The sequence below is a fragment of the Protopterus annectens genome, chromosome 5.part0 (assembly GCF_019279795.1).
Source record: "Protopterus annectens isolate FY-2018-M chromosome 5.part0, PAN1.0, whole genome shotgun sequence".
Classification (NCBI taxonomy): domain Eukaryota; kingdom Metazoa; phylum Chordata; order Ceratodontiformes; family Protopteridae; genus Protopterus; species Protopterus annectens.
The window spans coordinates 1,170,908,682-1,170,929,582 of record NC_056735.1 but is presented as its reverse complement, the minus strand read 5'-3'; the positions used below and the strand labels follow the sequence as shown (position 1 = coordinate 1,170,929,582).

At 41.3% G+C, this 20,901-nt stretch overlaps 1 protein-coding gene across 1 annotated transcript in view; it reads left to right on the top strand.

Moving 5' to 3' along the window:
- The window catches only part of XRN1 (5'-3' exoribonuclease 1), a 2,408,514-nt gene that overhangs the window by 291,234 nt on the left and 2,096,379 nt on the right, over positions 1-20,901 (top strand). Inside the window, exon 8 of the mRNA XM_044071018.1 lies at positions 6,994-7,162. Within this exon, the coding sequence (XP_043926953.1) occupies positions 6,994-7,162 (169 nt within the window). The remainder of the gene's footprint in view (positions 1-6,993; positions 7,163-20,901) is intronic.

The following is a 20,901-nucleotide window of genomic DNA, read 5'->3' as shown; positions in this document are numbered from 1 at the left end:
TTTTTTGGTCGCTTTTTCATCGCAAAGCCCATTCCGGGACGGTCGAACATCCTAGCAGACAAGCTAAGTCGGGCCATTCTGATGCCTTACGAGTGGCCTACGAATCTTTCAGTAGTGGGACAGATTTTCAGCAGGTGGGGTCAACCTTGCTGCAATCTCTTTGCATCTCCTTCCAACGTGAAGTGCAGTGAGTTTTTTGCTCTGAAACCCCTGCCACTGGGGAGTCCCCCAGAGACGCTGTAGTTCATGCTTGGCCTCCCAGTCTTATGTATGCTTACCCGCCAGTATCTCTTATTTCAAGGTTTCTACAGAAAGCTCATCGGCTGGGGAGCAAAGTGACCCTCATTGTCCCATTCTGGCCTCGCCATGTATGGTTTTCCTTCCTTTGGTCTCACCTTCTGGCTCCGCCTTGGATCCTGGATCCCATTCAGGATCTAATTTCATACCCTTTGGGGGGAGCCTCATCCGAATCTGGACAGTTTGAAGCTCACAGCTTGGCTGCTCCAGTTCCCATGATAGGACTCCTGGACTATCCTCCTCAGATCTATTTTGGTGACAGCTCATAAGTCTTTGACCAGGAAGTTTATTGCAGCAAGTGGAAACGTTTTTCCTTTTGGGCCTCTCAAAGGAGTTTAGACCCTTTCATGGCTCCTGTTTCCGCCATTCTTGATTTTCTAGCTGATTTCAACACAGAGTTAGTTCTTCTACTGTCAAGGTTCATTTGGCTGCCATCTCTCATTTTCATGTGTTCGAGAATGCTGCCTCTTTAGCCTCTTCCAGACTGTGTAAAGCCTTTATTAAAGGCACCTTTTTGTTACACCCTCTGGTCAAAGATCCTGTCCCCCCATGGGACCTTACTATGGTTCTTCAAGCTTTGGTCACTCCGCCTTTCAAACCTGCCTCAGCAGCAGATCTGAAATATTTATCTTGAAAAACAGCTTTTCTGGTGGCTATTACCTCTGCCTAAAGGGTTTCAGAATTACAAGCCTTGTCCATCAAAGTTCCTTGCATGATTTTTCACAAAGATAGGGCTTCCCTTTGAAGCAATCCATTCTTTCTTCCTAAGATGGCATCATCAGTCAATATCAACCAGACCATCAGTTTGCCTGTGTTTTTTCCTAATTTTTCTAACGAGATGGAATACAAACTCCACCTGTTGGATGTTCATAGACAGCTACAATTCTATTTACACAGGACAAAACATTTCCGTAAAATCTGACTAATTGCATCTTTCTATAAACCCTTTTTGGGAAACCTATCTCCAAGGTCACTTCTGCTAGATGGATTTCTTCATGCAGCCTTCAGGTCTATAAGAACAAAGGCATGTCTTTTCCAGGTCAGGTGAAAGCTCATTCCTCTAGGTCCATGGCTATGTCTTCAGCCTTTTGGTCTAGTGTCTTTGGATGATTTGTTCTGCAGCTACTTGGTTCTCTTCTCATACGTTTATTTCTCATTACAAATTGGATTTGACTTCCAGAAAGAGAACATCCTTTGCTTCCGCCGTGCTCCGGAATATCCGTCTATGAGGGCTTCCCAGAAGTTTAGTAGCTGGTGACTCTGTCCCACAGGTTGAAGACCAAATGAAGTAAACTACTTCAGATAAAGAAGTTATGTATTCACCATAACGTTCCATCTGAGTAGTTCTACTTCATTTGTCTTTAACCGTCCCTCCCTCCTTCCCCTGGACCTTGGCATATGAACAGCCTGTGGGCTGCAGTTATAGGTCAAAGTATTTTTTTCAAGCCAAGTTATCAGTGTAAGGTTCAGCAAACTCGATCTGGGGATGGAAGGTAATGGAGGTGTATTATGGGTAAGGGGAGGAGCTCGGAGCAGATGCTAGTAAAGTTGCCAGCTCTGATCCAAGACCGATCCGTATCCCACATGTTGAAGACAAATGAAGTAGAACTACTCAGATGGAATGTTATGGTGAGTACATAACTTCTTTTTTACATACGTTGTACCTGTCTTATTGGATTGTTATTGTACCTTCTTTTCTTACTTCACTCATAGGCTGGTACTAGGCTATCAGCCCTAGGGCCCATACAAGCCTAGCCATAACAATTCCCTGGCTATTTCTTCCCACACTATTTACTTCCCTGGACCCCTGTATAGCAGGGCGACTGACATGATTCCCGGGGTGAATTTCCTTTCTTCCATCCAATCGTCAAGGTTCCTTTTAAAGAGGGCCAAAGAGGCACTCTGCTTGACATGCATGGGCAATCTATTCCAGAGTCTGGGGAGTCTCTGGGTCAGGAACCTATCCCTCCAGCATGTTTTGTTTATTGTGATGACAAGGTTTAGATCCCTGGAGCATGTGGCTCTGAGGGATTGGGATTTTTTTTTTTTTTTTTAAGTGTAGCATGTCCAACAGCTCTGGGTTTGACATGGCCTTGTATGTTAAGCAGGGATTACCTCTGAGTAGACAATATGCGACAGAGTATAGCTGGAGTTTTTAACATGGCCAGGGAATCTGCTTTAGGCCTGTGATTCTTTTAGTGAGGTATTTCTGCGGTCTTTCCAGTTGTTGCAGATGTCTTGAGAGGTACATACCAAACGGGGCGTTGTATTCTATAATGGATCTAATGAGGGATGAGTACAGTGGGACAATGACATCCTTTTTTCTGGATGAAAAGCCTTTGGTGATGAGGTGTGCCACATAGAAGGATTTTCTGACAGTTGTGGCGATGTGGTTATCGAAGGTGAGACCACTGTCCACCTGTGTCCCTAAGTCTCTTATCTCACTTTCGGTGTTTAGTGTACTGCCACCCTGTATGGTAATTCAAGGGTACATGTTTTTTCCCCAAAGGGGATAACTATACATTTCTTGGCATTGAGCTTGAGCCCATGGCTCTGGCACCAAGCATCTGTTTATGTAAGACCCTTTTGTAGAGTATCCACATCATTTGGGGATTCAGTAGTGGCTCCCAGTTGGCAGTCATCTGCGAACTTTGTTAGCCAGAGTCCCTTAGTGTTGGCCTGTACTTCAGAGAAGTAATGTCAAACAAGAACGGTCCCAGGACTGAACCCTGAGGTACTTCACTTGTCACTTGTCTGGAGCTGGATTTGGAGTCGGCTACTTTTACAGTGTGGGTTCTATCAGTAAGCCAGTTAGCCACCCATTCGGTGACGTAGGGATTAATGCCCAGCTTAGTAAGTTTATCTATGATTCCAGAGTCGGGGATGGTGTCAAAGGCCTTGGCAAGGTCTAGATAGGCTGTGTGGACCACCTTACCCTTGTACATGGCTCTGGAGACTGATTCGAAGAAATCAGTCCGCTTCAGGAGACGAGCTCGGCCCTTCACAAACCCAAACTGGGTGGGGACTAGTGTTTGAAGGTTGCCAGTGTATCCTTGTTTCCCAAGTAATTGCTAGGTTTATTTTGCTTTTGCTAATGACTAATTCCCTTTGTACTTTTTCAGCATTAGATATTCTCCTTGCCCGCTTGTGCTGAACCTTTTCTTGCATCTCCCCTCTTGCTCTCCTACTCCTTTTTCATTTGTCTGTTTGGCTTGCCTTTCACCCTTCTGTCCTGGTTAAATTAATGTTTTTATACTCCCTGCCTTCCTTTTGTTTTAGGTAGCACCTTTTTCTTTCAGTTAGTCCTTTTTGATTCCCTGCTTTCTTCTGCCAGGCATCCCATGCTGTTCTTGCACTTTGTTTTCTTTCCTCCATTACCTTCTCACTTTGCATGTTTCTTCTACCTTGCAACTCCTTTCCACCTCTCCACAAACTGCCATGGTTTACCATGGCAAGTCACATATCTACCACTTCACTTTAGAGCCGAAAGTTGTAGTCTTGCTGTTATACTCATCTTCTAAACTGCTACCCAGGTACGAGCTGTTGTTACTGGCCATTTTTCTCGGTATCTCCACAGTACCCTTATTTTAAAGTAAACCATCAACCAGCATTTATAGACCCTTTCCAAGTTTTTAACTTGATTGCATTTACTTTGTATGAGATTGAGCAAGAGAAATTTGACTTGGAATGCTTGAACTTGCTCATCAGATCAGCAGTACAGAAGCTTTTTTTTTAGATGAATTTAAGCCAGAGTGTATGTGAGATTGTTTCTTGATTATCCTGCTATACTGCTTTTGAGCATTGTAAATTGGATGTTCAACTTTTGGAGTGGAGCAGGATATGTTTCAGCAGTTTTGCTACAGATGCTTTATGCCAACCTTGTGTTTGGGAGAGCTATAAGGGTATACATCTTGGTACTTTTCCTTCAGTAGTGATCCTTATAATGCATTGTAGCACAGTTTTTTAAGCTGTTCCCCATAAAAGTTGATGTACAACAGGATTATTGCTGCACTTTCGGCTATACCCAGCACTGAACAGTTGTTGAGCCTGGTATGTAGTACAGATTGTAGTATTCTAATTCTTTTTTATTGTCAGCAGATAATGACTTTATTTAAATTCTAAGTAAAAATTTTAATGTAAAAAATGTGAACTAAAATTGCTTTCCTTTTCATGTAGTGTTTCATAGTCATAAACATTTTGTGTGTTATATTTATAAGTACACTTTGTCATTTCTTTGTTTGACTATGATAACTTCCTTCAGGAGCAGTGCTTAGTGCAGACTTTTTTTTTTTTTTTGTCTTCCCTTGTGTGCTCACGTACACACACACACACACACACACACACACACACACACACACCTTTTTTCGTATTTCTGTATGCCTTGTAATGGCTTTGGTACAGAAACACATCTGTGTGCCTTCAGGGACTTAAGATGCTGAATGTATCATATGAAGGACCTGTGTCTGTATTCCAGATAATCTGTGATATCCTGTGTTAAGGATGCTGTTTGTTGTAATGTTGAGAACCTCACACAATTGTACTTTCCTTGTTGTTCTTGAAATTCTGCAAGCCCACTTGAGCAGATTTCCCTAGTTGGGCAAAAGATGAGCACTGAATGCAACCTGCAAACAGGTTATTGTTCCTTCTCCTCCTTCCTGGTGTCCTGCAGATGTTCAGTGGACCCCTCGTGAGACTTATTAGGCCAAGGTTGTTCTCTAAATGCAGCCTTCAAGTATGGATTTAGACTGACTAAGGTAGTTTGGTACCTATTAGTTCATTCTCATTTTAGCTACAGATCTTTATCTTTTTGCTTGGATTTGCTGACCGAAAGCAAATGGGATCCTGTAACAGGGCTTTCTGTAACTGTAGCTCACAAGCTGTTTGCAGACTAACTAGAATTCCCAGTTTTTCATTTGTCAGAAAGCAAGAAAGTTGTTGCAAGGTTCTAAGTTGTTGCAAGGTTCTGAAACCCAACTGTTTGATATATAGTATAATGCAATACCTTTTTTGGCAGGGCTACATTGAGTGTTTAAGTTAATCTTGTAGTCACCTTGCTTAACAAGTGCAGATAGGCTTTCTCTTTCACTGCTTAACACCTTAGAATTCTCTTATGGTTTTAAATATATTGAGCAGCTCTTAAATCTGTGTAAAAGTTTCAGATGCCTTGTCTTTAACAACTGCATGAGAAATGCCTCTCATGCCTTGGCCTGCAGATAGATGAAGGAGCTTTGAGTTTATTTTGCTAAACTATCTTTTTAATGTGGTTGTTTGAATATTCTGCACCTGCTGAGGATAATTTGTAAAGAAACATGGCTACTGGGTAGGTTGAAGTAGGGGACTGATTTGTGATAATTGATGAACCCAAGCATGATGCAGTTGCAGCAAATTGAATGCCTGGGAGGTCACATCTTGCATCTAACTTTGTTTTTTGTTTAATGGTAAGATTGCCTCTTCATAGGTTTAAGGCTCATTTCAACAAAAATGCTTCAGTCTTTATACCAGTTTTGGGATACTTCTGTCCTAGATATCAGTGTTGATTGTGTGTGGACACTTTTATGCTCTTTATTACTAATGTACTGCCTTATTGTTTAGTTTTATGATTCATTTTGGGGGTTAGGTGCTTACCAAATGATTGAATTGTGTCTTGTACATTTGTTTTTGGAATCTACATTTGTAAAATGTTAATTGTGACATATGTACTAGAATTAGAACTGCATTTAAAGGTGTCATATCTTATCTTGTCTTCCTAGTCATTGAGTAATACTTTCTCAGACTTTGTGGATATTATAGCAGTAACCCACGCCTGGGTGTGGGTAATGCTGGATTTACCCACGGTTGGTGTGGTTTGGTCACGAGGGTGAAGCCCGAGTGGCCAAACAAAGACAACCGTGGGTAAATCCAGCATTACCCACACCCAGAAGTGGGTTATTGCTATTATACAATGGCACTGTTTAAGAAAAAAAATAATTACTTTTCTTAAATAATGGCATTGTATAATGCCTCCTTGCTGCACTTCCGCAGCTGTCTGGTATTCTGCGGCAGTTCTGATGTACTGTGCATGCATATACTTATGCAGTTCATCAGAGCTGTGGGTGGATGCAACGGAGAAGGCAAGATCTCCTTTGCTTTTTACAAACTGTCTCACTATGTTAAAGGAGTTTAATATAGCGAGACGCCTTTAAAAAAAGCAATGGAGAATCTCCGTTGCTTTTTTTTAAAGCTGCCTCGCTATATTAAATCCATTTAACATAGCGAGACACCTTTAAAAAAAGCAACGGAGATGGGAAGATCTCAGTTACTTTTTTTAAAGTTGTCTCGCTATGTTAAACTTGTTTAACATAGTGAGACAGTGTGTAAAAAGCAACGGAGATCTTGCGTTCTCCATTGCTGTAAAAGAAGACTTATACTAATGTAAAAAGTCTGGGTGACCGGACCTTTTTCCATTACTAAAACTCTGATTCACAGCGTGCATGCTGACCAATCAGCGTGCATGTTTTGGAATATTAATGGGGGGCCATTGTATAATATATACATATAAAATATCTTATTAAAACCTGTTGTAGACCATTTCAAATTTAACATCTGAATCCAGAACTCCGATAATTATACAATTTCTTTTTTCCACATTTGTTGATCACAGCTACTTTTTTCTCTCTCAAAACGTTAAAAAATAATTTTTTTCTTCATCTTTAATAGGAGAAGATTTGTTTCAGTTTTGACATAGAAAGCATAATCGATGATTGGATATTAATGGGATTTCTTGTTGGAAATGATTTTATTCCTCATCTACCTCATTTGCACATTAATCATGATGCTTTGCCTTTGCTGTACAGAACATACATGGATGTTTTGCCAAAACTCACAGGCAAGTACCTATTTATATTTTGTCATAATTGCAGACTAGCATGAAAGAAATTCTTAGACTCTTTCAGGGAAAACAAAATGTTAAATAATTATTCTAACAGTATGTTGTAAATCAGTTAATTTGGTATTACTTCTAAACAAAAGAAAACAGGTTTGCAGATGAATACTATATTTAGTAAGTTGTGCAGTTAAAATGCAGAATTGTAGAGGTACAGGACCATTTTTAGACATCCAGGTACATTTCAACTTCATGAAAGTTACTGGTGAGCAGTGACAGATAAACTTGCATTATGGACTTCATTCAGTAAATACATACCATTTTCTGTGTACTGGTGGCAGTACAGAAATTGTGTTTTTTTTTTCCCTTTTTGTGCAACATATTGTTTCAGTAGTGTGATGTTTTATGCCAATATGATAAAAGATCTAATGATATGCAGATAGCATCAGGAAGGCAGGATACACTGAAGTGGGTAGTTGAATCTGTGCCATCTTAATCAGCATGACTGTTTTACTGCTACTCTGTTTACAGATCATCAGTGGCTGATTTATGGGCAGCAGTAAGTCTGTCATGTTGATTATTCCTTCAGCCTGCCACTTAATATTTTTTCCATCATTTTCCTAGTTATCCCACCTGTACAGTTTCATGGATTTAAAAAATTTGGATTACTAATGTGCTGGCTTGGCTAGGTGCTGCATTGCGACCTTTATTAGATTTAAGTTAAATAAAAATAATGGTGTTTTGATGCAGAAAGGAGTATAGCCCATCCTTTGGAAAATGCTCTTGTGAGCAGTTGAGAGCTTTTCAAGGTAAATAAGGTAAATCTTGTAAGATTCATGTCAAGTTGCAGAAAGTTTCTGTAAGTGGAAACCAATCCAAAACTGTTCACTGAAGGTAGCTTCAGCGAACATTAAAACAATTTTTTTTTTTGTGGATGGTCAAGCCTGTCTTCAATACCTCCACACCCTCTGTACCTGTATGTTCCAACTCTGAGATTACACAGCAGTGGAGAAAAAGAAAAACTCCACTGTCATCAAAAGTAGTTTAATCAGATAATACGCTTTCTTTTTATGTTTGCTAAAACTACCTTAGTTGATGTGATATGCTCCTAATCTAAAGCTGTATGGTGTTGATTTTGTTTGCAGACCTTGTATTTTTAATTTCTGGTGTACATCCCAATTAACAGGCCACCATTTTTTTTTTTGTATTCTGTTTGGTGATGTGTGTGTTTAGCAGGCAGGTTGTGGTCCATCCTGGACTTTCTCTTCTATTTAAAAAAGTTGTCTTGCAAGTGAGGTGCAGGAGCAAGCAAGTCTAGGTAAAATCCTTGTTTTCTTTAACAATGCATTGATTACCCTCCTCATGGGTACAGTTTCTTTTGGAAGAAAATGTCTTCCATTGCTGTAATTGCAGTGTGTACATGTTATCCAGTGATCTATTCACTAACCTAGAAGCATTTGCAACAAATGTACATCATTGGTTGCTGCAGAGTCTGACATCATTGCCATAAACAGAGAGGTTAGTTCAGATGTCTTTCTGGTAATTTCGATATTGTTGAGTAGGCAGTATAAAAATGCTTTGCTCATAGTTGTTTCTAAACAGCTTTATTGCATTATCACTTGTGACATGGACAAACTTAAATTCATGTAAACAAAACAAATAATATTAACATTATCGCAATTATATTATATATCACACATACGTTCTTCTGTACAGTGTATCTAACATTACAAAATTTGGTCAATTCCTGCCTTTACTTAAACTTTATTCCTCCTCTAAAACATTTTTCTGCATGTATTGTTCCCATGATTTCCATTTTTTCTGTGTAATTTGCTCTTACCCTTTTCTAAGACCCCGTTTCCAATTCTTTTATCTCTGTTACAATATTCACTACTTTAAATGTGGTTGTTTTAGACTTTGATTTCCATTTACTAGTAATTGCCTTTTTGGCAGCCACCAGAATTGAACTTAAGGGCCTACTATGTATAGGCAATTCAGATCCTGTATCCCATTTCAAAAAAATCATTTCCTTAGTTGCACCCATTTCCTTGCCCAGTATGTGACAGCGTACGCTGTAGGGACTTTTTAAGTTTGCCAACTCATACTCCAAAACATGTTTCCAGTTACCTCTTTCTTCCCTGTCACACATCCAACCTTTGCCATCTGCTTGAGGAAAAATTCTTTGGAGTATAAAAATAACTAGGCAAACACTTCCTGCAAAAATCTTGAATCTCCTAGACTTTGTTGCATACTAGAAGCCATACTTATGTCCTCCCATTGTTTCTTTGTGAATTCCTAATCTGGTCTCTTTCCAGTCTTTTCTAACCTCCGCTGATTGATTTCCGTAGTTATTGTGCAGTATTTTATATGCCATGATAGTTTTCCATTTTTTTTGTTCTAGATTCAACTAAAAACTCTACCAGTGCAGGCCTTTCACTTAGGATTCCCTTATACCTTTGTTTGCCTATATTCTGATAGGGAAGGCAGTCTGTAGACTGCAGTCCAAATCTTTCCTTGGCCTCTTCTGTTACCTCTCCCTCTCTAATTATTTGCTCCATTTCATTGTTTCCTTTACCATATTTCTCCAGTAAATTTTGTATTGTTCTTCGTTTGAACATTTGTCTTGATTACAGTTCTTGCAAAAATAATCTTTTTTGCAACATTTTCCCAGACTGATAGTTATTGAAACATGATAAAGTTTAACTCAAACAGAATCCTCTGTGCAAGCTATATCTATGGAGGTCATAGCAATTCAAAAGAATCTACCTGATGATGTGTGTGTGGTGGTAGCACAAACAAAATGCACGATGCACATTTCCATGACAAGCAGCATTACGACTGAAATGCCAAAAAGGCTTCTACAAACTTAACCACTCAAACTGATAGTGTCACATTACAGCTTAGCTGTTTAATTCAAATAGAACTGTCTGCATTTGTTCAGGAAAATACAGCAGTTGGGTATCTCACTTTAATTTTTCCTCCTGTTACTTTGTCCAGTCCAACCTTCGTTACATTATTAGTAGTTCATAGTGAAAGTAGCTATGGGAAAAGATGTAGGAACTTTAATAACAGCGGTCATGACATTTCTAATAATTTAACATGAATGACATTTCTAATAGTTTAACATGAAAAAGGAGGTTGAAAAGAATGATCAGGGGACATTTTTCAAACTAAGAATATTCACCAAGAAATTGATGCTCCCGATATTACTACTGTAACTCATGGAATGTTGGTGTTAAGTGACTCCATGGGACTCGAGTTAGACCAGTAACTGCTCTGAACAAGGAAAAAGATAACTCTTTCTTGTCTTATTGAGTGGAAACTTTTAGATGTACACGTAGCTCTTAAAACATTGCTTACAGGAATCTGTTCATTTTACTCCCAAGATAGTTCATGCAGCTGTAACTGGTCTCAGAACCACTCTTTTTTTTTTTGTTTCAGTTGTACAAAAATGTGTAAGATAATTTTGCCATTTGTCAAACTAATAAAAAGAATGTATGTATGAGTGAGATTCTTCCCTCACAAACTGTAAACAACTATCACTATACTAGGCTCTCTTCTGTAACAAATGGTTGAGTAATTTCTGCTTCGAACAAAATGCCAGTTAAATAAAATCATGGGATGCTTTTTGTTTTGTTAGGCACAGCAGGTTTATGAGGATGGTTTTTAGTCCAGGTATTTAGGAGATGAAATACAGTGTATGCAGTTCACTGAGGAAGTGAAATACATTACACTGCAGCAGTTAAATGTATCAAGAATAGTACTTTACAGTCTGTCCTTTTAAGCATCTACTTTGCTAATGCTTGTAGTTTGTCCAAAGAGGTTGTTGAACTGTTGACACTCATTGCTATTCGTAAATATTCAGTCATTATGATTAATAATTCTCTTGAACATGAAGAATTGTTTTTAAACGAGAAACATTATTATTAAATCATCATGTATGACATAGGCAGTCTTACATTTGTATAGATGAAAATAAACCATACCGACCCAATCTCAGTTGCAAACATTATACATTACAAACCATGCAGACACAACTGTAGCTGCAAGCATTATACATCACTTGTATCCAGTCATTGCCAGTCAACCATTACATAGATCATTCAATCCCTGCCTTCTTTTAAACCTTGTTCTTCCTCTGCATTTGTTGATCCCACACTACTCATTTTTCCTATGTAATTTGCTCCTATTCTAAAGATCCCAATTCCAGATGTTTTATCTGTCACTATCTTTGCTACTTCTAGTCAAGTTGGTTTAGACTTTGATTTCCATTGTTTAATTGCTTTTTTGGTAGCCATAATAATTAGTCTCAGCAAGGCCTTACTGTATCTAGACAATTCCGATTCTGTGTCATAGCTCAAAAAAAAGATTTTCTTAGATACACCAATTGGGTCACCCAGTATCTCCGACAGAACAGTCTGCAGAGAATCCTTTAAGTCTGCCAACTCATTACACTCCCAGAAAATATGTTCCCAGTTACCTGTTTCTTCCCCATCACACCTCCAGTATTTGCAGTCTACCTGAGGAAATTTCTTTGGAATCTGCTTGTGTTTTAAAAATACCTATGTAAACAATTCCAAGCAAAGATCTTAAATATTCTAGACTTTGTTGCATATTTTGTATTTGGGAGACATGCATATATCACCCATTGATTCTTTCTGCATTGCTTATCCAGTCTCTTCCCAATCCTTTCTAACCTCCTCTGATTCTTAGTTTATCATGCAATATTTGTATGGTCTATTAATTATTCCTTTCTTAATGGCAACTTCTGTTCTAGATGCTACTAAAAACTCTGCCATTGCTGGTCTTTCATTTAGGACCCCCCCAAAAAAAAATCTCTTTGCCTATACTCTATCAGGCCTTGATAGGAAAGGTAATCTCTAACCTGCAGTCCAATCTTGGCATTGTCCTATTCTATTACCTTTCCCTCTAGTTTGCTCCAAATACCTTGGTTCCTTTGCCAGTTTTCTCCAATAAATTCCACCCCTTTTACCTATTGTCTATATTCCTAATTGCAGTCATCCCTATCAACAAAAAGTCCTCTCTGTATTCCTGTGTTGGCTTAGTTCTTAAAATACTTTCTGCAGCTTTATTAATATCATATTCTGTATCATTATTGTTATTCTCCTTAAAGGTCTGCATCCAAAATACCAGTCGCTCCTTGTTTCTTGAGCTTCTCTTCTGTTTCATCATCATCTTTTTCCATTTTGAATTATAGATGTGAAGTTGTTCGATCTCAATGTTTGTTCTTACACATGGGTTTGGAGCCGATCCCTCGGCTCCGAGTCGGCCACATTCCAAGCTCTGCGTCTAAGAGAAGCTCAAGGCACAATCCCTATCCCATGATCCTCGCCTGCTAACCCTCAGATCTAGTTTGCCGCTGCAACAGGTCTCATCGTCGAGTGAGAGCTCGGGCCAGTATCCTTTTTTTCTATATAAAAATTTTATATGTATATATTTCTAAAAAGTTAAAAATTATAAGGCTTTTTTCTTAATATTAGTATTACTGTGTGTGCGTGTCAGGTTAAATTAGTGTTTAGATTAGTGTTAAGAATTTGTGGGAGCGGCTGCTCTTAGGCCACTAACTTTCTGTCAGGGCTCTGTCAGATTTTCTCTGTTTAAATTACATTTTCTCTTAGTATTTAACCTTGTTGATAAATATTTACCTGTTTAGTAAGGTTATTTTTGTATATATATATATATATATATATATATCTCTATATAGTGTTTTACATATTAATATTGCAGACTATAATTTCTAGTCAGGAATGTCAGAAAAAGCCAAATCTGGATTTAAGCGTTGCCACTGTGGACAGAAAATGTCCATAACTGACTACCACGTTTCCTGCGTCTACTGTCTAGGCCCCCTCCATCTTCAGGAGGACTGCCCCATCTGCCACTCATTTAGTGGCAGAGTGATGATGGAAAGACGCAGGAAATTTATTGAGAGGGGTCTCCTGAAGCCGAAGTTTCAAGAGGCATTGGAAAAGGCAGACCATTCATCGAAGTCTTCGAAGGTGTTGGAGCCCAGGACATCGGCTCGGAGTACCTCTGTTAAGATTCGGTCGCCGGCTCCACAGAAGTTCGAGTCGAGCATCGAACTGCTGCCTCGGGGCGAGGTCCAGGTTTTGGAGCCGGTGTCAGAGGTACTCCCTTCATCGATCCTTCGCTCGGTGACCTCTTCGGCCTCTTCGACCCGTTCCTCCAGACCAGTCATCCACTGATGTGGATCGAGTAGTGCAGAAGCTGATGGAGAACACAACCTTATCCAAACTAATTGCAGTTTCGTCCCACTTGGTTTCGAAGCTTGAAACCCTTCCTGTTCCATCCATAGATCCTCCTTCGAGACCCATCGAGTCATCGGAGCCGGGAGTCGAGGATCTGATGATTGTTGATCCCCCGGAGCCGAAGCCTTCGTTAGTGCTTTCGGCTCCACTGACCTCGACACCCTCGGTTTCCATCGAGGGGTCTCTGAGCCGACAGTCTCTCCTCGGTTCCGGGGGGGGGGAGTCGACCCGAAGTTTCAGTTCAGACTCTTCCCCTCGGTGCCTCGGCGCAGATTAGTTTGGCTCCGTCCTCTGGATCGGAGCCCGTGGTTCTGGGCCCGAGGAGGATACCGGGTTCTTCGGAACTGGTGGAATCCTCGGCCCGGGGCTCCGGTGCCTTCGAGGCCATGAGGAAGGTTTTGTCTGTTAAGACATTCACATCTTCAGATTTCTCTTCTCCCTCCCCGAAAGGTCCGCGTTCTGTTTCTGCACCACCGGTCCCCACTAAGTGTAGAGACACAAAGCCTCTGTCAGCCCCAGAGGGTGAACCTTCTCCTCTGATGAAGTCCTGAGGAAGAGATTGTGCAAGAGGAGGCACCTTGATTCCCCACAGGAATCGCTGACATCGGACACCGACTTGGATGAGTCAGAGGGGTCCCCACGGTCCTCCGAGGATGTCTCGTTTGCCGACATCCTGGAAATTCTCAAACAGAGGGGTGGCTGGCAGTCACTTGCCCCCACTGAGGACGAGTCGGTGTTGCTGAAGGCTTTTGGGGCTCAACCTTCCACCTCCTGGGTAACTCCGCCCTTTGACGCGTTAATGGATTTACTAGCTCGAAGGGCATGGGAGTCCCCTGACACCTTGGAACCAGTCCCTCGGAGGCCTAATAAGTACATCACTGCCCCCCAGGATAAAGCGTATCTCACCAAGGGAGTCCCAGTTGATGCTATGGTGGTGGCCACCAAGAAAGAAATGTCTGAAGCATCTTCCTCTGTTCATCCGCCTAACAAAGACTCTAGAACGATGGACAGGTACAGGAAGTGCATTTTTAGTTCAGCAACTTTTTCCATGCGATCGCTGAACTACCTCACCCATTTTACCCGTCTTCAGAGAGATGATCTCAAGAATTGGGAGATACTCTACAGGGTACCACAGATGCTGCTGTCTCAGACAAGGTGACAGCACAGCTCAATACCCTAAACTCTATTGTTAACTCATCCATGCGGCTCATTTCATATGCAGCCGAAGGATTGAGTAGGGCTGCAGCTTTAGCGATCGCTCTGAGGAGACCATCCTGGATGCACCTATACTCCTTAGTGGAAGCCTTTAAGTTTTCCTTTACTAATGCCCCTTTTGATGGCTCCTCCTTGTTTGGGCCCACAGTGAAGGAGACTCTCACTAGGTGTGAGCAAGAAGGAAAGACCCTGTCTGCCGTAGGGGTCCGTTTTTCCGCCCCTTCTAGACCATACCACAAAGGGCAAAGAGGTGGAAAAATGTGGCTCTGGAAGACACAGGGAGCTTTCCAATCCACACCTAGTGAAACCCCCTCCAGAGGCAGAGGAGGGGGAAGGAATGGAAGACGCCGCCCAGGCGGCAGAGGGGGTTCGCAGAACCAGGGCGACGGGGATAGCGTCCCTGGTAAGCCCTTCTAGCACTCCTGAGTGGAGGCCCGTCTGTCCTGCTCTGGAGGCCAGTCGGTGGTCGCTTGGCTTTATACCCAGAGGCCTGGCTAAATCTCACTTCAGATTCCTGGGTAAAAAGCATAATAACCAGAGGGTACAACATCCCTTTCTTAAACAATCCCCCCATCCAAAAAAGATTCCCAGATGTTCCACCCAATCTGAGGGATCAGGCCACCATAGAAATACAAAGGCTGTTAAGAAAGAGTTATCCAGCCAGTCCCGGCGGACCAAATAGGATCCGGAACTTACTCAAGGTTCTTTTTTAGTTCCAAAGAAAACAGGGGACTGGAGGCCAATACTGGACCTCAGCAAACTTAATACCTTCGTGAAGAAGGAAAAATTCCGGATGGTCACGCTACAATCGATCCTTCCTTTTCTTCAAATGAATGATTGGATGTGCTCTATAGATCTCAAGGATACGTACTACCACATAAAAATGGCCAGGCCATCCAGAGATCACCTGCGCTTCCGGCTGGGAGCCAGTCACTTTCAGTTCTGAGCTCTGCCCTTTGGTTTCACCTCAGCCCCCAGGGTGTTCACCAAGTGCATGACGGTAGTGGCGTCCCACCTGAGACGACTAGGATTCCGGTTGTTTCCATACTTAGACGACTGGCTCCTTACCACCACCACCAGGCATCACCTATTGCAAGCCAGGGACTATACAATCTATCTCTGTTCCCGTTTAGGCATAACACTGAACTTAAAAAAAAATCTGCCTTGTCGCCCTCACAGCCTATATCATTCATAGGAGTGGAATTGGACACTACCTTAACTCTGATCAGGCTTCCCCAAACAAGAGTTTCAGCCTTAAGGGAACAGATTTCTACTCTTCTACAAAACAAAAGAGTCCCCGCTGCACAGGTCCTGAAAGTATTAGGCATGATGGCAGCTACCTTTATCACGGTCCCCCTAGGGAGAATGCACATGAGGATCCTCCAGTGGCTACTCTTCGCACAGTGGTCTTAACAACGGCTACCATTGTCGCACAACATCCTGCTCACAGAGTCTTGCAAGCGGGATCTTCAATGGTGGATGAAAAGCCATGAGATTACGATAGGCTGCCCTTTCGTGCCCCCCCCCCCCATAGCCACAATGACCACGGACGCTTCCCTGATAGGGTGGGGGGGACTTTTTCAGGGGAGAACAGTTAAAGGCGAGTGGTCGAAAATAGAGTACACCCTGCACATCAATGTCCTGGAGTTGAGAGCAGTGTTCCTGGCTTTGCAACACTTTCACGACTACTTACCTCCGGGAACAGTTGCAATTCAGACAGACAACATGTCAGTGTTCTGGTACATAAACAAGGAGGAACCAGGTCTTACCCCTTATACAGAGAGGCCCTGAGAATCTGGCAATGGGCTGTGTCCACCGGACGCTTTCTCATAGCAACGCACATCCCGGGGACATCCAACGTAATAGCGGACAGGTTGAGCAGAGCCATCCTGTTTCCTCATGAGTGGTCCCTCAAAAATCAAGTAGCGGAAAGGATTTCCCACAGATGGGGCCAGCCTTGCTGTGACCTTTTTGCATCCCACTGAATGCCAAATGCAGAAGCTGTTTCGCCCTACTTCCCCCTCCAGGAGCCGCCCCCAGGGATGCACTTGTGCACAATTGGCCCCCCGGGTCTCCTATATGCTTTTCCTCCTGTTCCACTAATCTTGAAATTTCTGCAGAAAGCCGAAGGTCTGGAAAGGACAATCATCTTGATAGCACCATTCTGGCCTCGACAAATCTGGTTCCCCTTTCTTCAAGCTTACCAAATAGAGGAACCTGGAACTCTGGACCCAGTGCCAGACCTTCTGACCCGCTCGTCAGGAGTTCTTCATCCCTCTCTTTCGTCCCTCAAATTGACAGCGTGGCTGCTACACTTCCCAGCTTAGCCAGGTCAGATCTCTTGTCTCCAGCAGTGCAACATATTTTGATCTCTTCCCACAAAGCCTCCACTAGAAAATTATACAAGAGCAAATGGAAACGTTTTGTGTGTTGGGCTTCCAAACAAGGTATTGATCCCTTAGTTGCTCCTATTCATAAGGTTCTAGATTTTCTATCTACTCTTTTTCATCAAGGGGCTTCAACATCCGCCATAAGGGTACAGCTGGCTGCCATATCTAATTTTCATGTGGGTGAAGGGGGCTCTACAATTATGTCTCATAGACTTTGTAGAGCTTTCATGAAGGGAACTTATCTCTGACCACCCATTCGAAGTCTGTTTTTTCTTTGGAACTTAAATCTAATGCTATCTCAGCTCATGTTATCACCCTTTGAACCAGCCTCGTCATGCCCACTTAAATATCTTTCCTGGAAAACCCTGTTTCTTGTTGCAATCACTTCAACTCGCAGAGTCTCAGAGCTGCAAGCACTGTCAGTTAGACCCCCGTATCTAATCTTTCACCCAGACAGGGTCTCCTTACGTACTAATCCATCCTTTCTACCAAAAGTCTGCTCAGAATCTAATCTTAATTAGTCCATAGAACTTCCTACCTTTTTCAGGCACCATACCAATAAATTGGAATACATGTTACACAAATTGGACGTGCACAGACAGCTGAGATTTTACCTGGACAGGACAAAAGAATTCCGGAAATCGGATCAACTTTTTGTTTCGCATGCGGATAGTAAGAAAGGACTTGCAGTATCAAAAATCACGTTATCCAAATGGCTTTCAGACTGCATAAACTTTGTTTATTCATCTTCCAATCAGTCTGTTCCGCTCAAAGCTAAAGCTCATTCTACTAGAACTATTTCTACTTCCTTAGCCCATGTTGCTTGTTTACCGATAGATACCATTAGTGCAGCGGCTACCTGGGCTAAACCTCATACCTTTATCACTCATTACAAAGTGGACAGGGCCTCCAGGGACAGGGCTTCCTTTGGTTCCACTGTTCTCAGGAATGTTCTCCCGTGAGCCCCCCGGGGTTTAGGGTGCTAGGGACGCTACCCGTGTGCAAGAACAAACGGCGAGATCGAACAACTTCACATAAACAAGTTATGTTCTTACCATAACGTTCCATGCGAGTTGTTCATCTCGCCTTTGTTCTTACATTCCCGCCCTCCTTCCCCCTCCGTGTTCTGGAAGAACAGGTACGACTGGTGGCCGGTTGTCTTTCTCATGGTCCCCTTAGACTGACTGTCTCTAGGTAATATACGTGTATATGTGTCTGGTTTTCATAGCAAACTAGATCTGAGGGTTAGCAGGAGAGGATCATGGGATAGGGACTGTGCCTCGAGCTACTCTTAGAGACACAGCTTGGAATGTGGCCGACTCGGAGCCGAGGGATCGGCTCCAAACCCGTGTGTAAGAGCAAAGGCGAGATGAACAACTCACATGGAACATTATGGTAAGAACATAACTTCTTTTTTTCTGCTTGTGTTATGTATAGCAGCCTTAACTGTGTTGCTCTGAAATAGCCCTTCAAATTGGGTAATTACAATCCACCCTGTTCTGATGGATGAATAAGCTTATCCTACTTGACTTCCCTTCCCAGATTGAATCCTTTAGCTCTTTAATTGCTATCCACAACTTCTCCTCTGGTTGATAAAAATATGCCTGACCTGTGTATAAGACTAAAGGGATTAAAAACATTTTAACTACTTGTATCTTACCATTGATATCCATATAACAGAGCTTCCATTTTCTCAGTTTTTGTCTTATCTTTTGTTTTGTCTCCTCCCACATATCCTTAGCTGCCACACCAGAATAATGTTTAATCCATACTCCTAAATACTTTGTTTTATCATGTCCCCGTAAGTATGACTATTGCTGAGCCAATTTGTATGTAGGTACATAATTTACTGCTATTGCCTTTGTTTTAGCTTCATTAATTTTGTATCCCAAAAAGGTTTGAAACTGTCACCAATATGTTCCACAGGAGTGTAATGTCCCTTTCTGGCTTTGTCCGATATAAAATAATGTTCTCTACAGACAGCCAGCTTTTTTAGACTACCACACCAATTATATCTTTGAATTTTTGATTCCCTTATTTTCTTTGCCAATAGTTCTAAATATAATGCAAATAATAAAGGGGAGAGAAGACACCCCTGCCTGGTTCCTCTGCTCAATCTGAGATTGAGAGAGGACCCCACCCACTTTAATTTTCTCCTCTGATTCATCAGATGTCCTCCTAATCAGCTTATAATTTTATCATGGAATTCAAATTCTTCCATTGCTCTGCTCATAAAGTTCCAGCTTACTCCATCAAATGCTTTTTCTGTATCAAGACCCACCAACAACAGTGTTTTTTTCTTACATTCTGCTTCCCTCTGGATCAGTAGTGTTTTGTTAATGTTGTCAAATGTTTGCCTCCCCACCACAAAACACATGGATCTGTATCTATCAATTTTGTCATCACTTTTACTATTCATTTAGCCATTATAGACATAAACACTTCTTATAATCATGGTTTAGTATTGAAATGGGCCTGTATGAAGCTGGATCTAATGATCTTTACCCTATAGGTATTAGAGTTACTACTGCTTTCTTTCAGGATGCTGGTACTTCTCTTCTTAAAATACTGTTACAGAACCTTCTAGATCTTTCTATTTTTCCCTCATAGCTTCCAAACTTCCACAGGTATACCATCTGTTTCTGGGGAGTGTGGAATTGTTATATAAAAATTTCAAAAATAATTTTAAAGGGTCATGGCATTTTGGGGGAAGAGTGATATTTGTACATTTTCATTGTCGGCTCCATTGCTTTTAGCCAACAAGAAGCATGAAATGCTTACTGTTGAATTATTAGGGCCAACTGAAGTACAATGCAAGACTTCAGTCTGCTATAAAAGTAGTATGTTGTCTCCTGTTGATCAGGCAGAGCTTATCAAAGAGCTGGATTCTAAATGAATTTTGGAGAAATTGGTTCCCTTGAGAGAGATATTGATTGGTCATCCAGTGCATATTCCACCAAATCCAAGAATTTGCCTTCTGCTAATGTCTGTTAATGAGAGAGTGTAATCTGTAGATATTCCAACATGACAGAGTAACATTTTAGATTTATTTATGAGCAACATTAAAGTCAGAATATATGGTATAATTAATCTTGACTTGCTTGAAGATTCTGACCACTTAGCTTTTCATTTTACATTGTGATGTAACTTGTATCAAAAATGCCTTGTACTGGATACATATCTGGATACTAAAATGGTGATGACAAGACATTACTGAATCCTAGTAATCACTCTAGGAAGATATCTGTATCAATGCTTGGAACCAGTTTGAAAAAAATCTCTTCTGATTGGTAAACAATTGTAAGTGATGAGTATACCAGTGTAAAAAAAAACTGCTTTCCCACTTGGTGGCACAAATTTCTCACACAACTACTTAAACTTCTTTTTTCTTGGCTGTAAGTCATTTAATACTCAACACTGCAAGAAAGGGCTTGTAACAAGCCAGTAAGAAAACTATAAAGTCTGTCAAGGTGAAGTATTAAGTAAAATGTCTAGTGACAGAAATTGAAAAGGTTCTACTGTTATTAAAACATGTAAATGAGTTAAGTCTAGATTAATTGGGCCAGTTGTTTACAATGACCGTTTATTTCGATTGGAAGTTGAACTAGTAAAGTTATTCAGTGCCTATTGTGCAGATATTCACAGCCAAGTCTGTTACAATGAAATGGTACAAAAGTTCGCCCCCATGCCCAATGGAACAATTGAATTCATGACCGATATGGTGTTTGTGTCAATGCACAAAATTGAGTGATTGCAGTCCAGGGCCTGATACATTCCAGTCCTCAATATCCAGTGTCTAGTTTGCCTTAGTGTGGACCACAACTACAAGGCCTGCTGTATTTGCTAATTC